Genomic DNA, 25,681 nt, shown 5'->3' with positions numbered 1-25,681 from the left:
CAGAGAACAACTTGAGGGTGCTGGCTCTCTTCCCACTGGGTGGGGCCCAGGAACTGAACTAGAGCTGTCAGGCTTAGCAGCAAGCACCTTCACCAGCTGGGCCACGGTGCCAGCCCAGATAGTTGGGTTTTTTTGTTTGTTTGTTTTTCCAGTTTTTATGAGTGTCTTGTCTGCATGTAAATCTGAGTACCAAGTGCGTGTAGCACCGGCGGAGGCATGATGAGGGCTTTGAATCTCTCGGCACTGGAGTTAGGATAGTTGTAAACCGCTGTGTGGTTGCTGGGCACAAAGCCGAGTGCTCTGGAGAAACAGCCAGTGTTCTTAACAGCTGCGCCATCTCTCTAGTCCTATTTGAGAGTTAAAAAAAAAAAATCTCATTTTTCTATTTGTGTCTGTGTGAGTATGCAGCATGTAGCCAGGCCATAGGCCAGGCGATGGATGGCCAGGCGTTGGATGCCCTGGAACTGGAGGTTGAAGGTCAACTATTGGGGGTGCCAGGAAATAAGCAGAAAGTGCTCCTAACCACTGAGCCACCTCACTGTGGATACATGAGATTTTAAGTGTTGCATACATGCTTGAGAAAAACATTACTTAAAAGTAGAGCAAAGAATTCTAAATGTACATATTAAAGAAAAAAGTAGGGAATCGGGTAGTGATGACACACACCTTTAATCCCAGGAGGCAGAGGCAGGTGGATCTCTGAGTTTGCGGCCAGTGTGGTCCAGAGTGATTTTCAGGACAGCCAGGGCTATACAGAAACCCTGTCTGTGGGGGTAGGGAGCTAGGGGCCTGGGGCAGGGCTGCTGAGATGGCTCAGTGGTTAAGAACACTGGCTGTTCTTCCAGATTTTAGTTCCCAGCATCAACATGACACCTCACAACTATCTGTGACTCTAGTTCCAGAGGACCCAATGCCCCCTCCTGGCCTTCTAGAGCCCATATACACACACATGCAAACAGGCACCGGAATACCTGGCTGGTAGTTGTCATAGGATGGCACCAGAGTAAAGAGAAAACCCACAGAAGTCAGACTCTTTGTTCTGCATTAAGAAGACCCAGCAAGTTCTCTCCTCCTCCCTTCTCTGGACAGGGTCATGAATAGCCCAGGATAGCCTTGAGCTCACTATATAGTCAGGCATGAGTAACTTCTGACCTTCCTGCTGGACCGGAGCATGCATACCACACCTGGTTTATACAGTGCCAGGGACTGAACCCCAGGCTCTGTGTATGCCAGGCAAGCATGGTACCAAGTGAGCTCTACCTCCGGGCCACCCTCCACCCCCAGAAAATGAGTGTGAAGCTGCAAACAACTGGAACCGAAGCTAGGGAAAGAGAGTTTTATCACATGCTTTTGGTAGAAACAATCTGACATACAAATTTTCTTCCATCTTTTTCTAAAGGCAGGCAGAATCATGCTCTCTCATCTCTGTCTCTGAAGATATGCTGAACGTTGGAGCTTTCGCCTTCCTTCGCAAACTTTGAAGAGATGACCGCCGCAGCCTGGCAAGCCCTGTGGGATCAGGTTAGTCCCTGCAGGACTAGTGACAATGCTATAAGGCACAGGGGGTTGAGTTTGCCAAACCTCTTTGACCTGCTCCCACAGGCAATGGGTTAACTGGCTCACTATAAGGTAGGTCAGCAGAGAACAGAGGGAAATTCATCCTAGGGAAGGAGTGGCTGAGTTCGGCTGATGAGCTCGAGGCCTTTTTGTTCACCAGAGGCGCCAGCAATGGCTTTCCCATCTTCAATCCATTCATTAGGCAGCATGGTATACCAGGTTCCCATTGACTAAAATGGGCTGGAAAAGCCATCATGGGGTGGGGAAAGGAAGCGACTTTATTGCACTGTTGGTCCTGTTAGAGGAAAGGGAAGCAGCTGACGGGGGTGGTCTGTCCCCGGATCACTTCACGTCTGTCAGCTTTAGAGTCCAGGCAAACTGCACCGGGAGAGCAGTGGATGGCAGAGAGGGCAGAGAGATCACAAGCTCCTCCTGGGGGTCCTGGGTCCAGTTCAACTCTCCCTCTGTTCCGAGCATCGTTATCTGCGGAAGGCAAAGGGGGGGTGCAGCACCCAGTTACTCGCTGATGGGCAGATGTTTGCTACATACATGCTGGGGAACAAATGAGTGGGACCAGAGCAGTGAGCACAGTCTGGTGGGACACACATGTGGAAGGAACCTGGGGAAGCAAGGGGCAGAAGCCTGTCATTCCTGCTCATAAAAGCTCTGTCTTCCAGGCACGCGGGCACAAGCTGGAATCCTAGTACTGGGAAGGCGGAGACAGGAGTACCACTGGTTGAGGCTAGCCTGAGCTACACAAAAAGAACCTGGCTCAAACAAACAAACAGGACAGTGGGGGTGCAGCTCAGCGTACAGGGTTTGCCTAAGCGTGCCTGGGCCCTGGGGTCTATTTTCGGCGCTGGAAAAATGAAAACCAAAACAGGACAAGTTAAAGCTTAGGAGAGACTGAATGAGCCTTCTTACCTTTGTGGCCGAGGAAGTTTTGGGGGACTTGAGGCTTATGATCCCATTTTCTGGCCAGTACAGGAAGGTAGCATAAACAGCTGAGTCTTTAGTGGTGTACCTGGGGATAAAAAAACATCATTGCCCACGGTGAGGCCAGGTATTTCCTGACCGGCCCTCACATCCCCCTCACAGAGCTCACCCACTAAAGACCTCATGCTTGTCCGGACTACTAGGAAGCCAGTAAGGTGTTCGGGAAGCAGGGGTCTAGAGAACTGTCTTAAATCCCCTATGATCCACCTTCACCAGGGTGTCACAGTTTCTTTAAAAAATTAAAATTAACCCTCTGGCAATTAATTTTCCAGACTTTTTTCTGCTGCCTCAATAACCTTTGTTTGCTGCCTTAAAAAAAAAAAAAAAAAAAAAAAGCCAGGCATGGTAGTGCACACCTTTAATCCAGCACTACTCAGGAAGAGTAGACACAGGTACCCATCTGTGGGTTCAAGTCCAGCCTGGTCTACACAGAGTTCCATGCCTCAAAACAAACAAACAAACATCACAGAGCTTGTGCTGGGTATGGTGACGCACACATATAATCCCTGCTACAAAGGAGGCAGAGACAAGAGGACAGCTTGTCCCCAGAAGTTGGAAGACTCCCTATGTAACACGCTGAGGCCATGACCCACACAGCACCAACAAAACACGTGCGTTTCCCAGCTACTTCCTCTTATTAGGAGCTGAGGCCACACAACTTGTGACTGAAATCTCCAGATCCACGAGAAAACAAGAGGGTGGAGCATACAAGATGGTGACACACTCACTGCCTGAGCGGTCAGCATGTTGAGGAAACAGGATGAAAACCGCCTCACGGGAAATTTATCCGTAGGGATTAATGTGGCCCCTGGAAGAGCAAGGCGCTCTGTCCTGGCACCAGTCTCCTTTGACAGGACACTGAGCTCCGGCCTGGCACTCTGCTGGGTTCTAACACACCCCTCACCCCAGTGTCAGGAAGGGAAACAGCCAAACAAAACAAGAGCAAAACCCCCTGAGTCTTTGAGAACAGCTAGGCCAGCCATCTCCAACAGAGCTCCCATTGTCTATCCCCAGGGGGAACAGAAAGCCAGACAGAGGTTCAGGGATGGGCAGCTCATCCTGGGAGAGAAAGCACTTCTGGCATTCCAGCTGATGGGCCTAGCTTCCCCAGTGTGTTTCTCCTGGATGTTGTGGGGCCCTGCTTTGATGACATTTTCTTTCTCGGCTGCTATCTGCTGATTTTCGCCTGGGAGCCCTAGCTGTGTGCTCGCTGCTCTGCCTCATTCTGGCTGACTGCCTCAACTTCCCCAAGATGATTTCTGCTGGGTGTTTGTGAGCCTCAGAGCGATGACATTACTTCATTGCTCTTGTTTAGTTAGACCTCTCACTATGCTCTTCCTGGGACCCTCTAACTGGAACTCTAGCCTTAAAGGGCTTCCCCATATGATCTGTTGGATTTTTTTTTTAAGTACTCAGTTTGATGACATTTTGCCATGGATCCATCTATCCATCCATCCATCCATCCATCCATCCATCTATCAGCTGTCTCTTGCTATTTATTCTTTCCTTTGGATTACTTTCCCTGAGAACTGACAATATGGCTATCATCAGTCATTCTCCTGTCCACACAGGAAGGCAAGGCTCACCACACAACTGTCCCGTTCTTTTCGGACTGCACCCTCCAGGGTTTGGAGGCATAGATGGCCTCCCCATTGATCTGCAGCCACTTGCCAACAGCAAGAAGCCTTTCTTGGAAGATGGGAATGATCAGTCCCTCTTTAGTTGGTCCGATGTTGAGAAGATAGTTGCCTCCCAGACTTACAGTCTGAACCAACTCCTAAAGAAGGCAGAAACAATGAAAGCTGAGGCATGACTACCAAGCCTGACAGTGTCTACAACAAACAGACAGTAATGGATATTAAGAGAAGGAAAACCCTGGGTTTAATCCTTAGCACCACAAAGAGAGAAAAAGGGGGTTAAGTTCTGGGAAGAGCATCTCTGTAGATGAAGGTTTCCCTGAGGCTAAGAAGATGGCGAAGGTCAGGACTCTACAAGTTCCCTTGTCACCAAGATGAGTGACCTAAGTTTGAGCCTCAGGACTTACAGGGAGGAAGGAGAGAAGTGACTGTCAAGCTGTCTGCTGACTTCACATGTACACTGTGGCACACACTTGCCCCATCCCCAACAAATAAACAGATGTAATTTAAAAAGGCAAATGAGACGAACATTGGAAAACAGGGGAACAGGAGAGGAGCCTATCACAGAAGGACTCTGAAAGACTCTACCCAGCAGGGTATCAAAGCAGATGCTGAGATTCATAGCCAAACTCCAGGCAGAGTACAGGGACTCTTATGAAAGAAGGGGGAGATAGAAAGACCTGGAGGGAACAGGGGCTCCACAATGGGAGCAACAGAACCAAAAAATCTGGGCACAGGGGTCTTTTCTGAGACTGATACTTCAAACAAGGACCATGCATGGAGATAACTTAGAACCCCTGCACAGAAATAGCCCAAGGCAGCTCAGTATTCAAGAGGGTTCCCCAATAATAGGACCAGGGACCATCTCTGACATGAACTCATGGGCTGGCTTGTGGATCACCTCCACCTGAGTGGGGAGCTGCCTTGCCAGGCCACAGGGGAAGACAATGCAGCCAGTTCTGATGAGACCTGATAGACTAGGGTCAGATGGAAGGGGAGGAGGAGCTCCCCTATCATTGGACTGGGGGAGGGGCATAGGAGAAGAGAGAGGGAGGGTAGGATTGAGAGGGGATGGAGGAGGGGGCTACAGCTGGGATACAAAGTGAATAAACTGTAATTAATAAAATTTTTAAAAATTAAAAAAAAAAAAACAACAAAAGGTTTCAAAGTCCCAACCCCTTCCCCCATGATAGTGGCAATGCCCTTGGGAGAGGTTTTGTCTCCGCATACTGCAGCGCTGGCAGGTTCTTCCAACTGGACTCCGGGTTAGAGGGCTGATCTGCGGTGAGCAGACAGCTAGGGCCCAGTGCTCTGACCTTAATGATTTCATCCTCACTGGCAACCGCAGACATGGTCATGTCGCGTCTGTAGCCCCAGGACGCCCTGTCCACGCTGGTGCACATCTCCCACTTGTGGTCTGGCAGGCTGTGCGGTGTGTATTTGTCCTGACAGTTGTAGTACCCTCCGTGATGACAGGAGCAGTTCTCGCCCCACCGGTCATTCACTACCACCTGATCCTAGAGGAGGAAGGGAACCGGGTCAGCGGAAGAGCAGCCCCTGGCTCCTTCACGCAGTGCAGACCCATCTGGCAGCAGTCTCTCTGGAAGGAGGAACAGCGGGACTGCACTCGTGTTCTCCCCCTGGAGCTATGCTGCTCTCAGGGGCACACGCGGGAAACTAGACACTTTTGGCTGTCCCGATGGGGGTGGTGCTGCTATCTAGCGGGAGAGGCCAGAGATGGACAATGTCTACCTCAAAGCAGCATCATCCCCTAAAGTCACCAGCGCCCAAGCCCAGAGGCCAGCCGAGGGATGCCGGGAGTAGGTGTGCACATAGGGGGTGGGTTCACTGATGGTCTGGGGGGCTCAGGAGATGGCTCAGTGGTGAGGTGCTTGCTGTGGGAGCATGAGGACTCTCTAGCACTCAGGGGGCACTCAGTGGTATGGGACCGGAGAGCCGGCTCGTCAGCTAAGAGTGCCTGATGCTCTCACAAAAGCTGTGGGTGCAGCCCCCAGCACCACACGGTGACTCAGAACTGCCTGTAACTCCAGTCCCAGGAGAGCCAACACCCTCTTCTGACCTCTACTGGCTCTGGTACATACATGGTTCATGCAGGTAAAACACTCACACACCACAACATGACATATACCCATAAACAACCTAATCTAATCTTTAAAAAAATGTTTGCGGGGGTCTGGTGAGACGGCTCAGAGGTTAGGAGCACTCACTGAATCGGAAGTAGACCTGGACTTGTTCCCCGGCGCCACACGGTGACTCGTGACCACCTGCAACCCCAGGTGCAGGACAGCTGGAGTCCTCTTCTGGCCTCTGGGCTTTTGCATGCACACAGTACACAGAAACTTACACAGGCACACACACACGCACTTATAATAAGCACACCACAAAAAATGTGTGTGGGTGTTTTGCCTGTGTGTATGTCAGTGCACATGTGTGCGGTACCCAAGGCCAGAGGAGGGTGCCTGCTTCCGGTTCACTGGAGTTTGCCGGGAAGGGAACTCGAGAGCAGTCCCGGCTTTAACCACTGAGCCCTCTCCCAGCCCTTGCTGTGGTTTTTAAATAGTTGTGGTTGACATGTGCTTCCTTCCCCAGCTCTGTACCTTTGTTTACCTTTTTCCCTCTTTTCTGATTCTCCTTAACCAGGCACATGTGGCTGTCATTTCATGCAGCGCACGACCTGGCTCCATGAAGGCACAGTCTGGAGGAAAGGTACCTCAGACGCGTATGAGATGCCAACCTTCCTAAGTTAATCTATTTGTTTGTTTCTTTTTTAAAAAAAGACTATTTATTTTATGTATGAATACTCTGTCTGCATATACACCTGCATGCCAAGAGAGGGTGCCAGATTTCGCTATGGTTGGGAGCCACCATGTGGGTGCTGGGAATTGAACTCAGGACCTCTGGAAGATGAGCCAGTCCTTTTAACCTCTGAGCCATCCCTCCAGCCCCATTTTATTTCTTGAGACAGAATCTTACCATGTAGCCATGGCTGGCCTGAAAACTCCCTGTGTAGATCAGGCTGTTCTTGAACTTACAGAAATCCACCTGAGTGTCATGATTAAAGGCACGAACCACATTACCTGGCTCATAGCAAGTTGTGATTGGCAGTCATATGCTCATCCATAACTGCGTTTAATTGTGGCAGAGACAGGGATGCCCTGGTGGATAACAGTATTTGCCCTTTAAACATTTAGCAGAGACTTATAGAGGAGACAAATGTGGTCAATTCAGACCATGGTATTTGGCCAGCGTTAACTGCCTGGGGATCAAGTGCACATCCAGGAGGCCCCAGAGACTTGGCAAGTGTCCCCAAACCACACCTTGGATATGCTGTTAGCAAGCTCACCAGTGAGCCTCACTCCAGCACATGGGGACTGCCTTCCCCCAGCACTCATCACTCAGGGTGCCTTTTCTCTTTCCTTTCTTCCCATCTTCCGAGTTCAGCAAGACCCCCACAGACAGGAACCCACAGGGCACCTTCACCGGAGCTCAGCGTTGGTTTTTGGGATCAAGCCCAGGCTCCAGGCATTCGCACATGTTCTCTCACACCCCACACTTCCAGCTCTCAAGCTGTTCCTTGTTTTTCCTTTTTTTCCTCCAAACACACTTTCTCCGTGTGGCTCTGGCCATCCTGGAACTCACAGAGATCTGCCTGCCTCTGCCTCTTAAGTGCTGGGCTTACAGGCATACTCCATCACCACCCAGCCCACACTGTTTTATACTGAGATTTTTCCCTAAAATCTACAAATCTAGAACATGTAAAATGTTTGACATTTTCTATCATAAAGATTAAGACTTTGGCCAGGCGCGTTGGCACTTGCCTGTAATCCGCAGAGGCAGGTGGATCTCTGTGAGTTCTAGGCCAGCCTGGTCTACAAAGTAAGTCCAGGACACCTAAGACTACACAGAGAAACCCTGTCTTGGAAAACCAAAAGAAAAAAAAAAAAAAGATTAAGACTTCTGCCACTCAGTAAGTCCCATCACTCAAGGGGTAAATGGGCAGCCTGTGTACCAGCTAGTTGTACCAACTACGGGAAAGGTTTTGTTAGCTAAGTACCCTTTAAAACTTAGATATAGGGCTGGAGAGATGGCTCAGAGGTTAAGGGCACTGGCTGCTCTTCCAAAGGTCCTGAGTTCAATTCCCAGCACCCACATGGTGGCTCACAACCATCTATAATGAGATCCGGTATCTTCTTCCAGCATGCAGGTGTACATGCAGGCAGAACATTGTATACATAAATAAATCTTAAAAAAAAAAAAAAAAAACACCTTGAATAAAAAGCTAGGAGTGGTGCCATACACCCATAATAAGCCTAGCTCTTGGGAAGCTGAGGCAGGAGAATTGCTGCGACTTGCCCCTGCCACGGCCCACTGATAGCTAAGACTGTGGTTAAGTATCACCATGCCCCCTCGTACTCTCTTGGGTAAGTTAGGTAATCACCTACCTTGACAGGGCTGTCGTTGTAGAGCCAAGCAAGGAAACCTGTGGAGTTCCAGTACGTATCAGGACACTCCCACTCCCCATCAGACCAGATCAGGTCAGGCTTGTAGCTGGAAGACATGTGACCAGGACAGTCTGCTGTCTAAATCTGTACATAGTCCAGTCTTTCCGACAGATTTTTGCAATCAACATTTAAAACTTGGAGCTGGCAGTGAGGCTCTGTGGAGAGCAGCTGCCTACTCCACATGAGGCCATGGGCTCCTTTCTAGCCCATCAGAAAGAAGAGACCCCTGACTGGAAAGGATCATAAAAACCCCAATGCAGAAAGTAAAGAGGTGAGAAGTAGTTTTCTGTTATCACAGGCATTGTTTTAAAGAGCCTTAGGGGGAGGGCGTAAAGAGCTAGCTCAGGAGTTAAGCACTGGCTGCTCTTCCAGAGGACAAAGGTTTGAGTCCCTGTACCCACAATCATCTACATTCCAGTCCCCTGGGAACTGAGCCCTTCTTCTGGCCTCTGTTGGCACCAGGCATACAGGTAGAGCATAGACAAACATGCAGGAAAAACACCCATACATATAAAGTAAAAACTTTAATGAAAAGAGAACTGGAGCCTGCCATGGTGGCACACGCCTTTACTCCCAGCACTCGGGAGGCAGAGGCAGGTGGCTCTCTGTGAGTTTGAGGCCAGCCTCGTCTACAGAGTGAGCTCTAGGATAGCCAGGGCTACACAGAGAAACCCTGTATCAAAAACAAACAAAAAAACAAAAGGGGGGTTGCTGAAATGGCTGGGGTATAAAGGCAAGCAGGTGCCAGGCTTTACACTCTGAGTTCAGCCCCTGGGACCCAGGTGTCGGGAAGAGAGCGGACTCCCGCACCTGCTCCTGACCTCTGCAGGCACACTCACGCACATGCGGCACACGCGTGCACACACATCCGGAATCCATTAAAACGTGGTGGTAATAATGAAGAATCGCCGCACTTAGCTGTATCTCCCCTAACCTCCTGTTACCCCTTTCAGAGGTTACATCATGCAGAGCACTGGGGTTGGCTCCCAGCATCCGCATGGCAGCTCACAAACACCGTTAACTCTCATTTCGATGACGCTCGCTGGCCTCCTCGGGCACCTGCTGCCCATGGTGCATAGAAACTACACATAAATAATAAATTCGTTTTGGAAAAGAGATTGGTGCTTGGGCAGGCCGGGTGGCTCAGATGAGCTGGTAGCGCTGCCTGTGCCAAGCCTCATGGCCCGAGTTTGATCCCCAGAACCCACCAGGAAGGAGACCCGATTTCCTAGGTTGTTCTCTGACCTCCACGTGTGTACTCTTAGACACAAAATTCAAAAAATGTGATTAAAACAGTGCTTGCGGCCTGGGGTGTGTAGCTCAGTGGTAGAGCACTGCCCGGCATGAAGACCCGTGTCCTGTCCCCAGAACAACAACAACAAAAAAGCTGTGTGGTGGCTCATGCTTGTAATCCTAGCACTTGGGAGCCTGAGTTAGGAGATTACAAATTAGAGGCTAGCCTGGGCTACACAGTGAGCCCCTGGTACTCTAGAGGTACAAAGTAAGGGTTTCTGCTTTATGGGTGTTGTAAACGTTTGAACCATGCACTGGTCTATTCTTGGCAGCCGCCCAGTCTGGCTGGAGAAGCCTGCTGGGGCCTAGTGCACTTTCCCCATTAGCAATGTTCTGAGCCGCTTAGGCATGTATAAAGGTGAAGGTCCAAGACAAGCATTACCGTGCACACTTTAGTACCAAGAGTTCGATGAGGCTTGAATATAAGAAGGAAGTGAGCACAAGTGTGAGCCAGCCCGAAGACAGGCCTTCCCTGCACTCCACAACGAGGCCAGCGATGGTCTCCAGAAGAAAGCCTTATGAAGTCCAGCTGGAACCCGAGACAGCAGTCTCTCTCACTGTGTGCGGCCGTGTGCCCTAGGCAGCATATGTCCATTACATCCTCAGCTTCCATGATCACTAAGCCCAGTTCCGGGACAGAGAGGAGAGTGAGGGAGACCAAGCAATTTGCTCTAAGCCACACAGCCTAGAACAGGGGCAGTGGCGCATACTTATAAGTCCTGGACTCAGGAAGTCCCGAGGCGGCAGGACCGCTAGAGGTCTGAGACCAGCCAAGGCTAGATAATAAGGCTATGGAAGGAGGAGGGAAAGAGGAAGGAGAGAAGAGAGGGAAGGAAGGGGAGAGAAAAAGAAAAAGAAAAAAGAGGGGGAAAAACCACAACAAACCCAAAACTAAACGATTTCAAATCAGCAGTCCTGGCCAGCACCTAACCAGCCCTCTGCAGGGTTTTGCCAGCAGAGTTCCCCGAGAGTCATCTGGTTAGAGCCAGATGAGGGCAGCTGACTGGAGGCTGGGGACAGCGGCTCATGGCTGCAGTCCTATCACTCAGGCGGCGAGGCAGGAGGACAGCCTGGAATCAGAGGCCAGCATAGACTACCAAGGAAGACCTCCAGTGGCTCAGGCCTGAAATCCTCACACTTCAGAGGCTGAGAAAGGAGCATTAACATGGATCTGAAGCCAGGCTGGGCTACAAAGTGGGATAAAAAGGAAAACTTCTGGGCATGGTGGCACATGCCTCCCAGCACCTGGGAAGCAGAGGCAGATGGAGCTCTTGAGTTTGAGCCAGCCTGGTCTACGGAATGAGTTCCAGAACAGCTGGGACTACACAGAGAAACCCTGTCTGAAGGAAATCAAGAGAAAGAAAGAAAAACAGATATAATAACAAAAACAAAATCTATAAAATGAGAGTGGGGACAAAGAAGCTCCCACAAGTAACTTGAGGAAAGCAGGTAAATGGACCAGCAGGAGGGCAGTTTAGTACGTGACCACCATCCAGAAGTTCCGAGAGCTGGGAAGGAAACAGACTCTGAACCAATGTCAGCACCCTTTTTATTATTTGGAGTCTTCTGCTTTTTCATACAGCAGCCTTGACTGGAGCCCTTAACAGCATCCTACAGGCCAGCTCTGACACCAACACAAGCCGGCAGCCCTGACCACCCGCTTCTTACCGGGTAACGAGGTCGTACAGCTCCGGCATTGTTTTTGCTTTGACAAAGTGCTGAGTTTTGAAGCCATTTTTCTTATCGAGTAGGTAGAGTGGATGGAACCACTCCAAGAGAGAGTGGTAGAGGCCGTAGCGTATCTTCCTTAAACAGAAACATACAGCAGCAGAGAAAAGACATTAGGCAGAGAAAAGACAATTCATTTTATGAAAAAATCAGGCTGGGTATGGTGTCAGTGCTTTGGAGGGGGAGGTAGAAGGATCAGGAGTCAAGGTCATCCTTGGCTACCAAGTGGGTTTGACGCCAGCCTAAGTTATCTGAGATTCTTTACTTCTTTATTTAAAGAATATATGTACATACATATATACACACACATATGTACACATACATACTGACATACACACATACATACATTAACCAGGTTCGTTCGCCCCAAACTCACAGAGATCCATCTGTTCCTGCCTACCAAGTGCTGGGATTAAAGGCACATGACACCATACTTGGTATATATATGTTACTTTTAATCTTCATTTCTTTGTTTGTTGAGACAGGGTTTCTCAGTGTAGCCTTGGTTGTCCTGGAACTCACTCTGTAGATCAGGCTGGCCTCGAACTCACAGCAATCCACCTGCCTCTGCCTTTCCGAGTGTTGGGATTAAAGGAGTGTGGCACCACTGCCTGGCTTCTTACTTTATTTTGCTATGTTACTGGGAATCAGCTATGCTAGGCAAACATTCTGTCATAAGCTACATCCCCATTCATATTAAATACTTTTTAAAAAACTATTTATTTGTATTTTGTGTACATGGGTGTTTTGACTGCATGTATGTCTGTGTGAGGGAGTCAGATCCCCTGGAACAGGAGCTACAGACAGTTGTGAGCTGCCACGTGGGTGCTGGGAATTGAACCCTGCTCCTCTGTAAGAACAGCCAGTACTCTCAATCACTGAGCCATCTTTCCAGCCCCTAAATATATTTTTAAAGAACTAGAAAAAAGGAGTCTGAAGGTCCATAACACAAAGAAATGACAAATGATTAAGGAGCTAGAAATGCTAATTACCCTGATTTGCTCATTATATCCTGTATGCATGTCACACCGTGCCTCATAAAAATGTACAATTACTATGGTTCAATTAAGACGTGGTGCTATGCAAACATTACGATGTAGGTAACGAAGAGAAATAACACGGCAAGGCACAGATAAGAAAAAAAGCTGAAGCGGGGGTTAATTTCAGCACGTGACTCAGCACAGGCCTGGAACCCCAGTACCTGGAAGGCAGAGGCACAGGAGGAGCACTTCACGTTAGAAGGTAGCTTGGTCTGCATAGCAGGTTTCAAACCCTTGGGGATACAGAGCAAGGTCTCGTCTCGTAAGACCAAACCAAACAAGAAGAAAACAGCTACTTCCAAAGTCCAGATCTGAGCCAGATCTGACCTAAGATCAGAATGTTTACCCGAAAATTATTGCCAAGTGCAGCACGGAGCAAGTAACAGGAGTCAGCAAATGTATTCCTAAAGGTCCAGACAGTCCATGGACTTTGTAAGCTCTGTGGTCTTTGTCTCAGCTCTCAACTTGTTCCATGAGACAGTCATGGGCAGTGTGTAACACAGGCATGGCTGTGTTCCAACTAAACATGATTTATATAAACAGGTAGTCAGCCCATCCCTCAAACAGTCACAGCAGAAAGTCGTTTTTTTGTTTTTTTTCTTATAGGCAAACATAGCCAGTAAGGCTCAAAACCTGAATATGTGCAGGTGACTGGGGACAGGGCTCAGTGTCATGACTTGAATCTACCCTGGGGTCATGTTTGGAAGGCCAGCCTTGAACTCCTGACCCTCCTGCCTTTGCCTCCCAGGTGCTAGAATCATCCCTTCGTAGCACCCTGTCTGACAAGTTCTTACTAAGTGACAAATACTAGGGGGTGTTGAATAGAATCAATTGTGTGCTTCCCTTTTTAGTTTTTGATCTGCCCTTAGCCCTTGGTGCACAGGTGGCTACTAAGAGAAAGGTGAGACCCAGTCCTTGGCGTCCATCCCATACTAGAAAGCTCTCTGCACTGCAAGCTTTCCCAAAGAAATCCTTTGCAGGCTGCAAATGGACCATCATGGTCTCTGCTGGGTGCCCTTCACCCCACTGCAAACCTTTTTCTTTCTCTCTCTCTTTTTTTGTTTTTTCGAGACAGGGTTTCTCTGTGTAGCCTTTGGCTGTCCTGGACTCACTTTGTAGACCAGGCTGGCCTCGAACTCACAGTGATCTGCCTGCCTCTGCCTCCCAGAGTGCTGGGATTACAGGTGTGTGCCACCATGCCCAGCTGTGAACCTCTTTCATTGTGTCACCTTTAGTCATGTGAAATCCGACAAATCTCAAACCCAGCGTCTGGGAGCCCATCTGCTCACTGGCTGAACATGACCCTAGCAGACAAACAAGAGGCAACAGAGATGGAATACTGGAGGGCTGGGATGTCCACAGACACGCACCTCTTCCGCACAGCTTCGCCCAACTCACCAACCAGATCACGATGGGGCCCCACGTCCTTTGAGTTCCAGTTCCAAGACACGGGACTGGGCCAATTTGTGAAGCCTTCGTGATGCTTTGTGGTCAGGACCACATACCTGCAGACATCAAAACCAAGTGAGGACGAAGGAAGCAGGCAGTGTCCACAACCATGGCCTTGCCCAGCATGCCCGAGAAGTTTAACATGGCGGAGAGATCCGGACTACAGGAAAGGTACTGGGATGAGTCACTGTGACAACCAAGATGCCTCTACAGTGACAATGCCCTCGAGTAGGCGTGACTCAAGGATGGAAGGAGGCACTGGAGGCCCAGAGGGGAGGGAAAGGTGACAGAAAAACTGCGTACCTTAGCTCTCAGACTCAACCCTTCTGGGCATAAGTCATGAACTGTTTTCAACCCTCCGCCATGTTCCATTGGCAAGATGATAGGGGTGGCAGCTGCTTGTTTTTAACCAGCATGGTGGAATTGCCCTTCATTTACGGTGACAAAGACTCAACTATCTGGGACCGAATAGACAAGTGTTGAAATAATCAATTCGGCCACTATGTTGTTTACTTTTATAGCAACTTAAAATTTTTAAAAAGATAACAGGTACATGTGATTTCATCACTGGCTGGACTTCAGGGTCGTTCGGTGTCTTAGGCCCATACAAACATTCCTCCAATACACCTCCTTCCTCTTTTAAGCTGTCCTCCTTCAATATAAGAACCCGTATAAAGCAGGCAAATAACTAGTCCCTCTGGTTATGGCTTGCAGACCCTGGCTGCAGTGTCCGAGAGCTTTCATCTCTAGGACACCAGGCTTCTTCCTCTCTCTGGGTTAATCACCTCAGCCATTAAGCAGGGAGTCAGGAAAGAGGCTGGAGTCCAACCTGTTTCATTTGTAAATTATGGATCTCGGAGATGGCTAAATGACAGGCTCCTGTTTCTTCAGGTCTTTTACTCCCCATACAAGTAATGGCAAACACTAAGAGCCAGCTATAAGTACACAGCGTCTCCCTTCAGTACAAGAAACCCCAAGGTCCAGAGGAAACTGAAACCCGGAGGACGCCTGTAAGCCAGAAGCAGGAGGCTTCCTACTATTTCACCAGCTGGCCAAACCCCTCGGTCCCCAAGTCAGCCAAATTTCTCTGGCTTAGGGCTCTGCCCTAACAACCCTGTTCCTCTTCCAAGTTCTACAAGGAAGAGAGGGTGAGTGAGAACACAGAGAGCAACGCAAAACTCCCAGCCTTCCTTTTCCATTTAGAGACACAGGGCTACAAGAAGTCGGGCGGCTTCGTTTTATAACCTTCCACGGATGCCACGGTAGCCTAAGATTCAGGGCCACAACTCCGGGCAGATGACAGTGCAGAGGGTCCTGGCCCTTTTAGAGCAAACAGCGGGCTCTACCCTCTCCACACAGGCCCAATAGCCAGTGCTTTCCCGCCTTCGTTTTTCAAAGCCAATCCCCAGCTGGATTCTCTTCTTCGGCGCCAGTGCTCCTTCCTTCCTCCAGGATGCAGAACGCGAGGTTCGGGGCCTCCCGAGGTCAGGCGCGCCGACCGTGGGCCTGCCCCGTCCCCCCTCGAGCCCGGCCCGCACTCACTTGGCCCCGGCAGCTTCGAAGAGAGCAGCCCATTGGTCCGGGTGGAAGAGGCGCGCCGTGAACCGCGGTCCGAAGTCGGCGTAGCTGAAGCCGGGAGGGTAGTTGTCTTTCATGAAGCGCTCATAGGCCGGTATCCGCTCGCCCTTCCAGTGCCACCAGAACCACTCGCTGCCCCAGGCGGGCACCGAGTACACCCCCCAGTGCACGAACACTCCGAACTTGGCCTCGTCGAACCAGCTCGGCAGTGGCCGCGAGTCCAAGCTCTGCCAGTTCGGGCTGTAGCGGTGCGGAGGAGCCTTGGCCACGGCCTGGGCCACAGCGGCTAAGAGCAGCAGCAGCCGCCAGGCGCCCACCGACCGCCGCTCACCTTTCAGCTCCCACATCCCTGCTTCCGCATCCGCACCGCCCCCTCTTAACGCGCAGGCGTCGGCGCATAGCCCCGCCTCCCGGAGTAATGATTGGCTCGGAAGGCAAAGGGGCGGGGTCACCCCTATGGTCCAGCCAGCCTTTTGAGGCGTGGTCTCCAGAGCGCCTTCTGGAGTTGAAAGGGAGAAGGAGGCCGAGCGGCGTTGACGGCTCTGATCTATTGAGTTTAAACTCCGTAGTCTCCCCTAAAGGCTTAATTGCCGGGTTCAGGCACGTAGGAAAGACCCAGGGTGTTCGGAGAACTGGGAGGGGTCCTCGATGTTGCACCAATCCTCAGGGGAGGACTGAAACCGGATCACTTTATTCAGTGGTTATTTAGGAGCCACGGTCTCTCTGCGCTATACATCCAGCCAGCAGGTGGGGTTTAGCAGATTGGAGAGCTGCGGAGGAGGTTTTGAAATAGCGAGGTAGAAACACGATAAGGAGCTTAACGGGAAGGGCGAGAGACAGCTGCGGAGAGAGGAAGGGCAGACGTGGTTATTTTGGCCCGTTTCTTGTTTACTGAACTTACTTTGAGAACTCGGAGGCATTTAAGCATTTTAATTTAATTTAAATTTATTTTGAGGTCAGAGGGTCTCGTAGGGCTCAGGCTAGCCTCGAAGTTACAGCTAGGATGACCTTGCATTCCTGATCCTCCTACTCCTACCTCACGAGTGAGGGTAGCATCACCATTCCCGCTTTTATGCAGTACTGGCCAGGGAATTGCCCACGCGAAGGAAGCACAGGCTGAGCTGCACCCCAAATCCCTTGAGGGACTCTCAGAGAGCTTAGCATCTAACTGAAGAAAACCTGACCCTGGAGGGTAGCTCAGGAGTAGAGCACCTGCTTGGCCTGTGGGAAGGTCTTGGGTTCAATCTGGCACCGCTAAACTCGCATGCCTGACCCCCACACAGGGGGCCCTTGAGGCACGCTTTTTAGAATACCAGGACCAGAAAATTGAGAGCCCAGAGAACTTCTTGCCCCAGAAGTATCTGCAAAGCTTGTCTGGCAGGTCACCACACCCAGTGGTGTGTGTGTGTGTGTGTGTGTGCGCGCATGCGTGTCCATAGCTGCAGGAAATATGCAAGCCAGAAGTCATACGGTCCTTGTGGCACAACCTCTCCACAGTTGCCGAGACAACCTCAGCGTGTTAGAGCAATAAAAGGTTTTAGTGCCCCTTGATGGCATCTTCTTCCCTACCTTTCCCAATTTACACAGAAGGAAACCAAGGCGAGGAAAGGGGCCTGGGGCTGCCTGAGATCACAGACTCTCCTAAGCACGCGTGGACCAAGGGTAGTGCCAGCGTTCACAGCTCCGGAAACACAACCTCCACCTACTCTGTCTGGCACCTTGGAGAAACCTGGGCTTATGCTGACAGAACCAAGCGCTTCCTCCTTTGGGGAGTAATAAGGAAACACGGGTATTTTCTGTTTCTTCCCAGGTTTATGTTGAACTAGGGTCTAAAACACTAAGCATAGATGACTTAAAAAAAAAATCGGGGGCTGGAGAGATGGCTCAGTGGTTGAGAGCACTGTCTGCTCTTCCAAAGGACCCAGGTTCAATTCCCAGCACCCACATGGCAGCTCACAACCGTCTGTAATCCCCATTCCAAGGGATCTGACACCTTCACACTAATGCACATAAAATAAAGTTAAATAAAATAAAATAAAAAATCAACTTCTTCTCCCTCATCCTCCCAAATAGCGATTAGAACTTGCAGTGGCTTTGATGCACAGGACTTGTCTTGGGAAGAATGAACTAGGACACCATGACCTGAACAGAGGAACCAAATGTCATCTTGCAGAGGCATGTGGGAAAGTCGATGGTAGAGTGGGTGGACCCGCATAATTAACAAATCAATCAATTAATTAATTAATTTGCCCTGGACAGCTCCTTGGTAGTTTCTCTGAGCAATGGGGTTAGCTTCTGCTGGCTGGGTCATCAGCTAAACAAGGCTATTTCTTATCTATATCCAGGGCCTTTGACTTGTTCTTCTCCTTCATAAACTCGGCCTCTCAACTAAAAGCCAAAGTAGGAAGTGCTCGAGAGCTGGATTCGGGGCTGGGAGACGGCTTGAGGCATAGAGCACTGGCTGCCCTTCCGAAGGAATGGGTTTGATTCTCAGCACCCACATGGCGGCTCACAACTGTCTAGTAACACCAGTTCTAAGGGATCTTCTGGCCCCTGCTGGCACACATGTGGCATACAGACATACATGCAGCCTAAAGCTCATACACTTATGTAAGGCTGCCCTTAAACCTTCAGCAAGTCTACCTGAACACCAGGATTGTGTTTGTGTACCACTATGCGCAGCTCCAGCTTTTTGTTTTTTATTTTGACACTGGGTCCCACTAAATTGCCTCAGTTGAACTTGAACTCCAGGTGTAGCTCAGGCGGGCTCTGAATTTAGGCTCTTCTTGCCTCGGCCTTTTAAGAAGCTGGAATTAACAGGTCTGTGTCACCAGGCTCAGCTTTTCTAACTCGTTTTGTTTTGTTTTGTTTTGTTTTGTTTTGTTTTGAGAGAGGGTTTTTCTGTGTAGCCTTGGCTGTCCTGGAACTCACTCTGTAGACCAGGCTGGCCTTGAACTCACAGTGGTCCACCTGCCTCTGCCTCCCTGAGGGCTGGGATTACAGGTGTGCGCCACCATGCCTGGCTGTTACTAACTCTTATCAGAATGTGGACTGCAAGCCCCACACAGGGTCTGTCTCCTTTATGGTTGGATATCCAGGACCCAGCACAAAGCCCGGCACACACACATTTATGGTACAGGTGAAAGAGTAAGTGGACAGGGAGCACGTTGTTTGGTGAGTGCTAAATGACATGTTTAGCAGATAGCTTTCCCTTCACTGTGTCTGTGGTCCCCTTCTGCCACCAGCAGTCTCTTGAACCCACCTCTGTTGTGAATGCAGCCTTAGTGAAGGTAAAATTCAGGTACCCTGGCACTCAGCCGGGGGCTGTGGACATAGGATGTCAGCCTGTGCCTGGTCCACAGCTGGAAGTCTTCCCTCCCCAACTCCTGCTGCTTCTGCTGCAGGACCAGAGTGTGGAAGAGCAAGGGGACTGAGCTGAGCATCCCTGGGAACAGTCTAGCACCCAGAGGGTCTTTGTGAATATCTTGCTTTTTACTGGAGCAGGGCCAGGCACTGCAGAATCTCACAGGTCAGCACAGTTCTCTGAAGACTCTTCACCTCCAGAGAACCTTGCCTCCTCTGGGTCCCCAGGGACCTAACGCCCTAATGACTTCAAGTCTTATCAGGATGTCAGGAGGGCCCTTGTCCAACAAGATACCCTGAGCTGATGGCTCGTGACTCTGTCTGAAAGAGGTGTGGCAACATCCTTGATCCCCAGCACATCATAATTCTTGATCCTTAAGAGATAAGGGCAGCCTCAGGGTGGAGCCTCACATGTTCTACAGACACAGAATCCCAGACAATGAAGCAGGAACCAGAACCAGCTGGTCTCACTATCGATCTTCAGCAGGAGAACAGCTTGGAATCCACAGCATGGAAGACATGGACATTGAGGAAGTTGTGGGCAGTGGCTACGCTGTCCAGGGTCCCCTGAGGTCACAGGAGAACAGGTCCCCTGTCTTCTCAGGTCTCCTCTGAGTTCCTTATTACCATCCCTGGAGGCTCCTCTGGCTTCTTGGTCTTTGGAGTCAGGAGGGTTTCCTGATCTGCTGTGAACAAACCCTGCTGTTCTTACAGGCCTCACTCTCCATAGACATGACCAGGCTACCCTCCAGCCACGAAACCGAGCACTTCTTGGCAAAAAAGAGGTACCCTAGAGCTGACTTCAGAAAGATTCTGGGTCTGGGACCCCTCTCTCCTCAGGAGAGTGAACTGGTTTCTGACTCAGGCTGTTTCCAATAGGAAAACAAGTGCCCTCAGCAATTGGAGCAGCCTGGAGTTCCAGCCCCTGGATCCGCCGTGGTTTTCACATCAGCCTCTGTCTCTGTAACTGAGGACCTTGGGGCTTCTACTTTCCCCTCAGGCCCGAGGCCCTGTAGATATTTTTTCCAGCTTGCCAGGCAATGCTGGGCAGCAGAGCGGATCTCTCCACTCCGCAGGGCATAAATGATAGGATTAACCATCGAGTTAACAAGGCACAGCATGGAACAGAAGGCGAAGGCCTCCTTGACCTGGTCACTGAGCGTGGCGACCAGGCTGTGGCCCATGAGAGCCAGTGCAGGGAACCAGCATATGAGAAGAACAGCCAGTACCAGCCCCAGGGTCTTGGCCAACCTCACATCAAGCCGCATCCGAGCTACCCCAGGCACCTGCCTGTCCTGGTGCTCAGCCAAGCTGGCTACATGCTGGTGGGCTTTCCAGAGGACATACCCATAGGTGTAGATGATGCCAGAGAAGAGGATGGCAATGAACAGGAGCCAACCCAGCAGGTAGTCATTGGGGATAAGTGGGAACAGCTCAGAGCAGGGACTAGGACAGCAAGTCCATCCCATGAGCGGCAGGTAGGAGATCAGTGCCGAGAGGGCCCACATGACACAGAGGGCCACCAGTGCCCTCCCACGGGTGACCAGGGCTTTGTATGTAGGTGGGTAGCACAGACACAGGTATCGGTCAATGGCTGTCAGCAGCAGGCTGCCCACGGAGGCCGTGAAGGTCATGGTCACGCTGCCAATCTTCAGCAGGAAGACAGCCTTGGAATCAACACTGTGGAAGACATGGAAAATGACAAAGTTGCAGGCAAAGATCACACTGGCCAGGAAGTCAGCCGCAGCCAAGCTGCCAATGAACAGGTACGAGGGCTTCCTGCGGAGCCGCTGGGAGGCCAGGATGAGATAGAGCACGGCCACGTTCTCCAGGGCGCTCAGCAGACCCACCAGGGTACACAGCACAGCCACAGCCACCCGCTGGGCATCACTCAGGATCATGTAGTCCTTCATAGGGTTGAACTCCAAGCCACCCTCCGAACCGTTGGTCGCCTCCATCTCCAGGCATCCCGCCATGGACAGGCCTTGGCGTCTACTGGGACTGGCCCAGAAGGCGTGGCTGTGAAAAGGAGAGAAGGATCTCTGAATGTGATGGTTTCACCTGAGGGCTGACGCCAGTCAGGCACTCACTCACCCAGGGGCTGAAAATACCAATTCCTAACTTGTCACCAAGCATTCAGCCTTTTCTTCATGCAGAAGTGGCCTGCCAGGTTTTCGGTCTCTTGTTTTCTAAAGAGACAAATCCTAAAACTTCCTTTTGAAACCAAGGTGAATCCCCAGGGGCCAACAGCCAAGAGAACAAAACCTAGAAGAGGAACTGTAGGGATATTGTTTTTCTTTTATTATTACTATTGGTGTGTGTGGGTGTGTGTGTGCGTGCACACTCACGTGTGATGTGTATGTGTGAGCATGAGTGCGCCACAGAATGTGTGTGGAGGTCAGGAGTCAGCTCTCTCCTTCTAACAAGGGTTCTGGGACTTGAACTCAGGCAGTCAGGCTTGCACACCACTCACTTTTAATCTCTAGGCCATATTGCTGGCCCGCTTTCTTTTTTCATTTTGAAACATGGTCTCACAGGTAGCCATGAACTCAAGATCCTCCTGTTTCAGGCTCCAAAGCAGCTGGGATTACACACAGATATGCACCACGAAATCTGCTTGTGCTTTAGTGTGTGTGTGTGTGTGTGTGTACTGTTGTTCCAGTTTGGTAAGATATTAAAAGCTTAACTATTTGGGAATGGGAGACAATATGTTAGCTTCACCTCAAGTCCTGGGAAGATAAACTCTAAAAGACAAAAGACTTTGTAAGAGTTGGGCAGTCGTGGCACATTCCTTTAATCCCAGCACTCAGGAGGCAGAAGCAGGAGGATCTCTGTGAGTTTTAGGCCAGCCTGGTCTACAGAGGGGGAATTCTAAAACAGGGCTACATACAGAGAAACACTGTTTCAAAAAAAAAAAAAAAAAAAACCATATATACAAATGTGTGTGTGTGTGTGTGTGTGTGTGTGTGTGTGTGTGGTGGTGGTGGTGGTGGTGAATGTTTTTCATTCCAGGACTCTGGAGGCTGTCTAGGCAGATCTCTATGGTTGGAAGCAAGTCTGGGCTATACGCTGAAACCCTGTTTCAAAACCCAAACATTTTGTACTCCTGTAAGGAATGTCGCTCAGCTGATAGAGAGTTTGTCCAGCATGAACAAAGCCCTGGGCTCAGCTCCTAGCTTTGCATAAACCAAGGAAATGTGATTGCACACACCTGTAATCCCAGCATTCAGGAGGTGAAGGCAGGAGGATAGTCATCTTTGGCTATGTGAAGCTCTATCTTAAAAACAACTGTACAGGCGCTGAAGAGATGGCTCAGGGGTTAAGAGCACTGGCTGTTCTTCCAAAGGTCCTGAGTTCAATTCCCAGTAACCACATGGTGGCTCATAATCATCTATAATGAGATCTGGTGCCCTCTTCTGTTTTGTAGGCCTACATGTAGGCAAAGTACTATATAAACAGAAAATAAATGAATATTTTAAAAAACAACTGTACTTGATAAGATATAGAAGTCCCATTAATAATTTTCAAATATAAGTTGTCCTGAATGTTGAAGTAAAAACTAAGGACAAGTAAACATTGCGGGAGGCATTGGTAAGGTTCATAAGAAAGGAAGTTAAATTCTTCTCTAGGAAGACAAATTTCCTAAACAGATAATGTGGGATTACCCCATCCAGAGGCCCATGGAATTTGAACTCATAAACCCAGAGGCGAGCAATGAGCAAGCAAGCGTTAGCAGGAGTGTTTGCTCGTAGGAGTACATTCACATACCTCTGGGGTATGCTTTATAAGGAATTAAAAGAAGAGCTGGGTGGTGCTGACACAGACCTTTAATCCCAGCATTTGGGAGGCAGAGGGGGGGTTTCTCCTCGTAACCTTGGCTGGATTGGATCTCACTCTGTAGACTGGCTTTGAACTCATGCCTCTGCCTCCCAAGTGCTGGGATTAAAGGCATGAACCACTACTGCTCAGCGTTTTATTTTTTATTTTTGAGACAGGGTTTCTCTGTGTAGCCCTGGCCATCTTGGAGATGGCTCTGTAGACCAGGCTGACTTCAAACTCAGAGATCTGCCTCTGCCTCCTGAGTGGTAGGATTAATAAAGGCAACAGATATGATTTCAAAATTAACCCCCAAAGGAGGAGGAGGACTGGTGACTAGGTCTGGATCTCAGCAACTCAGGAGGCCAGTCTGGATGACAGATTGAGCTCAGGCCCAGCCCTGATGGCATAGGGAGACTTTAACTCAAAAATCAATGAGAAAATAAATAACTTGCAGTACTTATGCTTATGGAGCTCAAAGCCACCCAGAGCTAATTATATCTCTACCAAACAAGCCAACCAATCCCCCCCCCCATAATAAAACTGCCCGCTAACAGACCTTTACTAAAAAAAAAAAAAAAAAAACATCACTTATCTTTTTTTAGCAGGAGGAAATTGAGCCTAGGAAGGAGCAGAGCATGCCAGACATTGGGAGCTGATAAATACATTTATTCTATTTATTTTTGTCCCCATTTGTCATGTCATTTTTTATTCCTTTGAGACATGCATGGGCTGTATGTGTGTGTGGAGGCCACGGGTCAATACCCAATGCTTTTCTCGATTGATCTCCACCTTATTTTTTGGCGGGGAGGGGACAGAGTCTTTTTCCTGGAGCACACCAATTCAGCTACACTGGCTGGCCCCCAAGTTCCAGGAACCCTTCCATCTTTCCTTCCCAAGTGTTATTCCAGGCCCACACTGTGTCTAGCTTTTTTTAGGTGAGTGCTGGAGATCAGAACTCAAGTCAAAAGCAGCAAGTCTGGCTCCTTCATCTGTTTATTTTTCTTTTTTTGTTCTCATTTATTTACTTGTTTGTTTGTTTGTTTGTTTGTTTGTTTAAAGACAGAGTTTTTTTTCTGTGAAGCCATGGCTGTCCTGGACTCACTTTGTAGACCAGGCTGGCCTCGAACTCATAGCGATTCACTTGCCTCTGCCTCTCTGAGTGCTGGGATTGAAGACGTGTGCCACCACTGCTGGCCGAAAATGTACAGCCCAGGCTGGCCTCCGACTGATCCTCCAGCCTCTGCCTCCTTCAGCAAATCCTACTGGCGTGCACCACCACAACAAGCCAATGGGCAGCTCTACATGTATTTACTTATTTATTTATTTATTTATTTATTTATTTATTTATTTATTTATTTTTGTGGTGCTGGGGAATCAAATCTGGGGCCTGAACATTTGCAAGAGCCCTGCCACTGACATATATATTTCTCTCAGTTTTTTTTTCCAGCAGAATATATATTACATATATATATATATATATATATATATATATATATATATATATATATTTCCTCCATCTCTATTTTTTTTCTCTGTGGCCCTAAGAAAAATTTCAGTGGCATATAGGACTCCTGTGCATGTTTATGAGGCAGCTCAGCCCTGAACACACAAGGTTCAAAGCTGGGTCTTCAGTACTCAAGGTTTCTCCGGGCTCCAGAGCCCACCCAGCTCAGCCCCTGCTGCTTCTGAAGAACCTCGCCTTCTCACCTCCAGGGCTCTCCTTTGGTCCGTCTGCCCAGTGGAGCCTTCTAAAGCCTGCATCCATGCTTCAGCCTCCCAGTGTCTCCTGCCCGGGTGGGACAGTGTTACATCCTGCCTTCCCCTCAAGCTACCTCACTAGCCAAGACTAGGAAGCTTAATTTCTACAAAATACTGCTCCTGGTAACGGTGCTTGCGACACAACCTGAGTTGGAAAGATGGAAGGACAGAGCCAACACAGCAAATTGTCCTCTGACCTCCAGAAGCGGGCTGTGGCGCTCACATCCACCTACATGCATGCACACGTGCACACAAAAGGAATAAATAAGAATGTAATAAAAACTTAAAAAATATTGTCTTCAGCCATAATGTGGATTTCATCCAAACAACATTATAATATAAGGATTCACGGGCTGGAGAGATGGCTCAGTGGTTGAGAGCACTGTCTGCTCTTCCGAAGGAGCCGGGGTTCAATTCCCAGCACCCAGATGGCAGCTCACAACTGTCTGTAACTCCTGTTCCAAGGGATCTGACACTCTCATGTAGTAGAAAGTTTTAGAGTCTTTAAAAACTCAGTTATGTTATTGTAAACATGTTCTTCTTCTTCTTTTCTTTTTTTCAAGACAGAGATTCTCTGTGTAGCCTTGCCTGTCCTGGATTTGCCAGGTTGACCTCAAACCCACAGAGATCCACCCGCTTCTGCCTCCCCAAGTGCTAGGATCATAGGTGTGCGCCACTGCACCTGGCTACATGTTTTTTTTTTGGTTTTTTTTTTTTTTGTTTTAATCCCAGGTGTGGGACACGGGACTGATTCAGATGGTCCACAGCAGCAAACTATTTGCCTCGTGCAGGCTCTGAGAGGGGCTCTTTGCCAGCTGCAGATAGTTTAAATCTGGGGACTCTGGAGAGGGAGTAAATGCTGAAGACCAGAAAGTGTTGGGGGCTTCGAGGAAGAAGAAGCTGCTGGTGCCCCTCCCTGCTGCTCCTGGTTGCTGTTGAT

The 25,681-nt window shown here is 49.5% G+C and overlaps 2 protein-coding genes across 2 annotated transcripts in view; both read right to left on the bottom strand.

Annotated features, from left to right (window-relative positions):
- Window positions 1-1,322: 1,322 nt before the first annotated feature.
- Window positions 1,323-16,185, bottom strand: Fuca1 (alpha-L-fucosidase 1). Its single transcript, XM_055611107.1, has 8 exons — window positions 15,766-16,185; window positions 14,145-14,279; window positions 11,675-11,812; window positions 8,654-8,759; window positions 5,507-5,707; window positions 4,140-4,330; window positions 2,482-2,581; window positions 1,323-2,040 (listed from the first exon to the last, which is right to left on the bottom strand). Exons 1-8 carry the CDS (start codon window positions 16,146-16,148, stop codon window positions 1,900-1,902), a joined length of 1,395 nt encoding a protein of 464 aa, XP_055467082.1. The 5' UTR covers window positions 16,149-16,185; the 3' UTR covers window positions 1,323-1,899.
- A 2,299-nt stretch (window positions 16,186-18,484) lies between these two features.
- Window positions 18,485-25,681, bottom strand: part of Cnr2 (cannabinoid receptor 2) — a 9,030-nt gene continuing 1,833 nt past the window's right edge. The window contains exon 2 of the mRNA XM_055611344.1: window positions 18,485-21,183. Within this exon, the coding sequence (XP_055467319.1) occupies window positions 20,058-21,140 (1,083 nt within the window). The 5' untranslated portion in view covers window positions 21,141-21,183 and the 3' untranslated portion in view covers window positions 18,485-20,057. The remainder of the gene's footprint in view (window positions 21,184-25,681) is intronic.

The sequence above is a fragment of the Psammomys obesus genome, unplaced genomic scaffold (genome assembly GCF_907164565.1).
Source record: "Psammomys obesus unplaced genomic scaffold, mPsaObe1.curated_primary_1811, whole genome shotgun sequence".
NCBI classification, from domain to species: Eukaryota; Metazoa; Chordata; class Mammalia; order Rodentia; family Muridae; genus Psammomys; species Psammomys obesus.
Note: the sequence above shows the minus strand (reverse complement) of the source record. Positions and strands in the feature narration are given on the sequence as shown.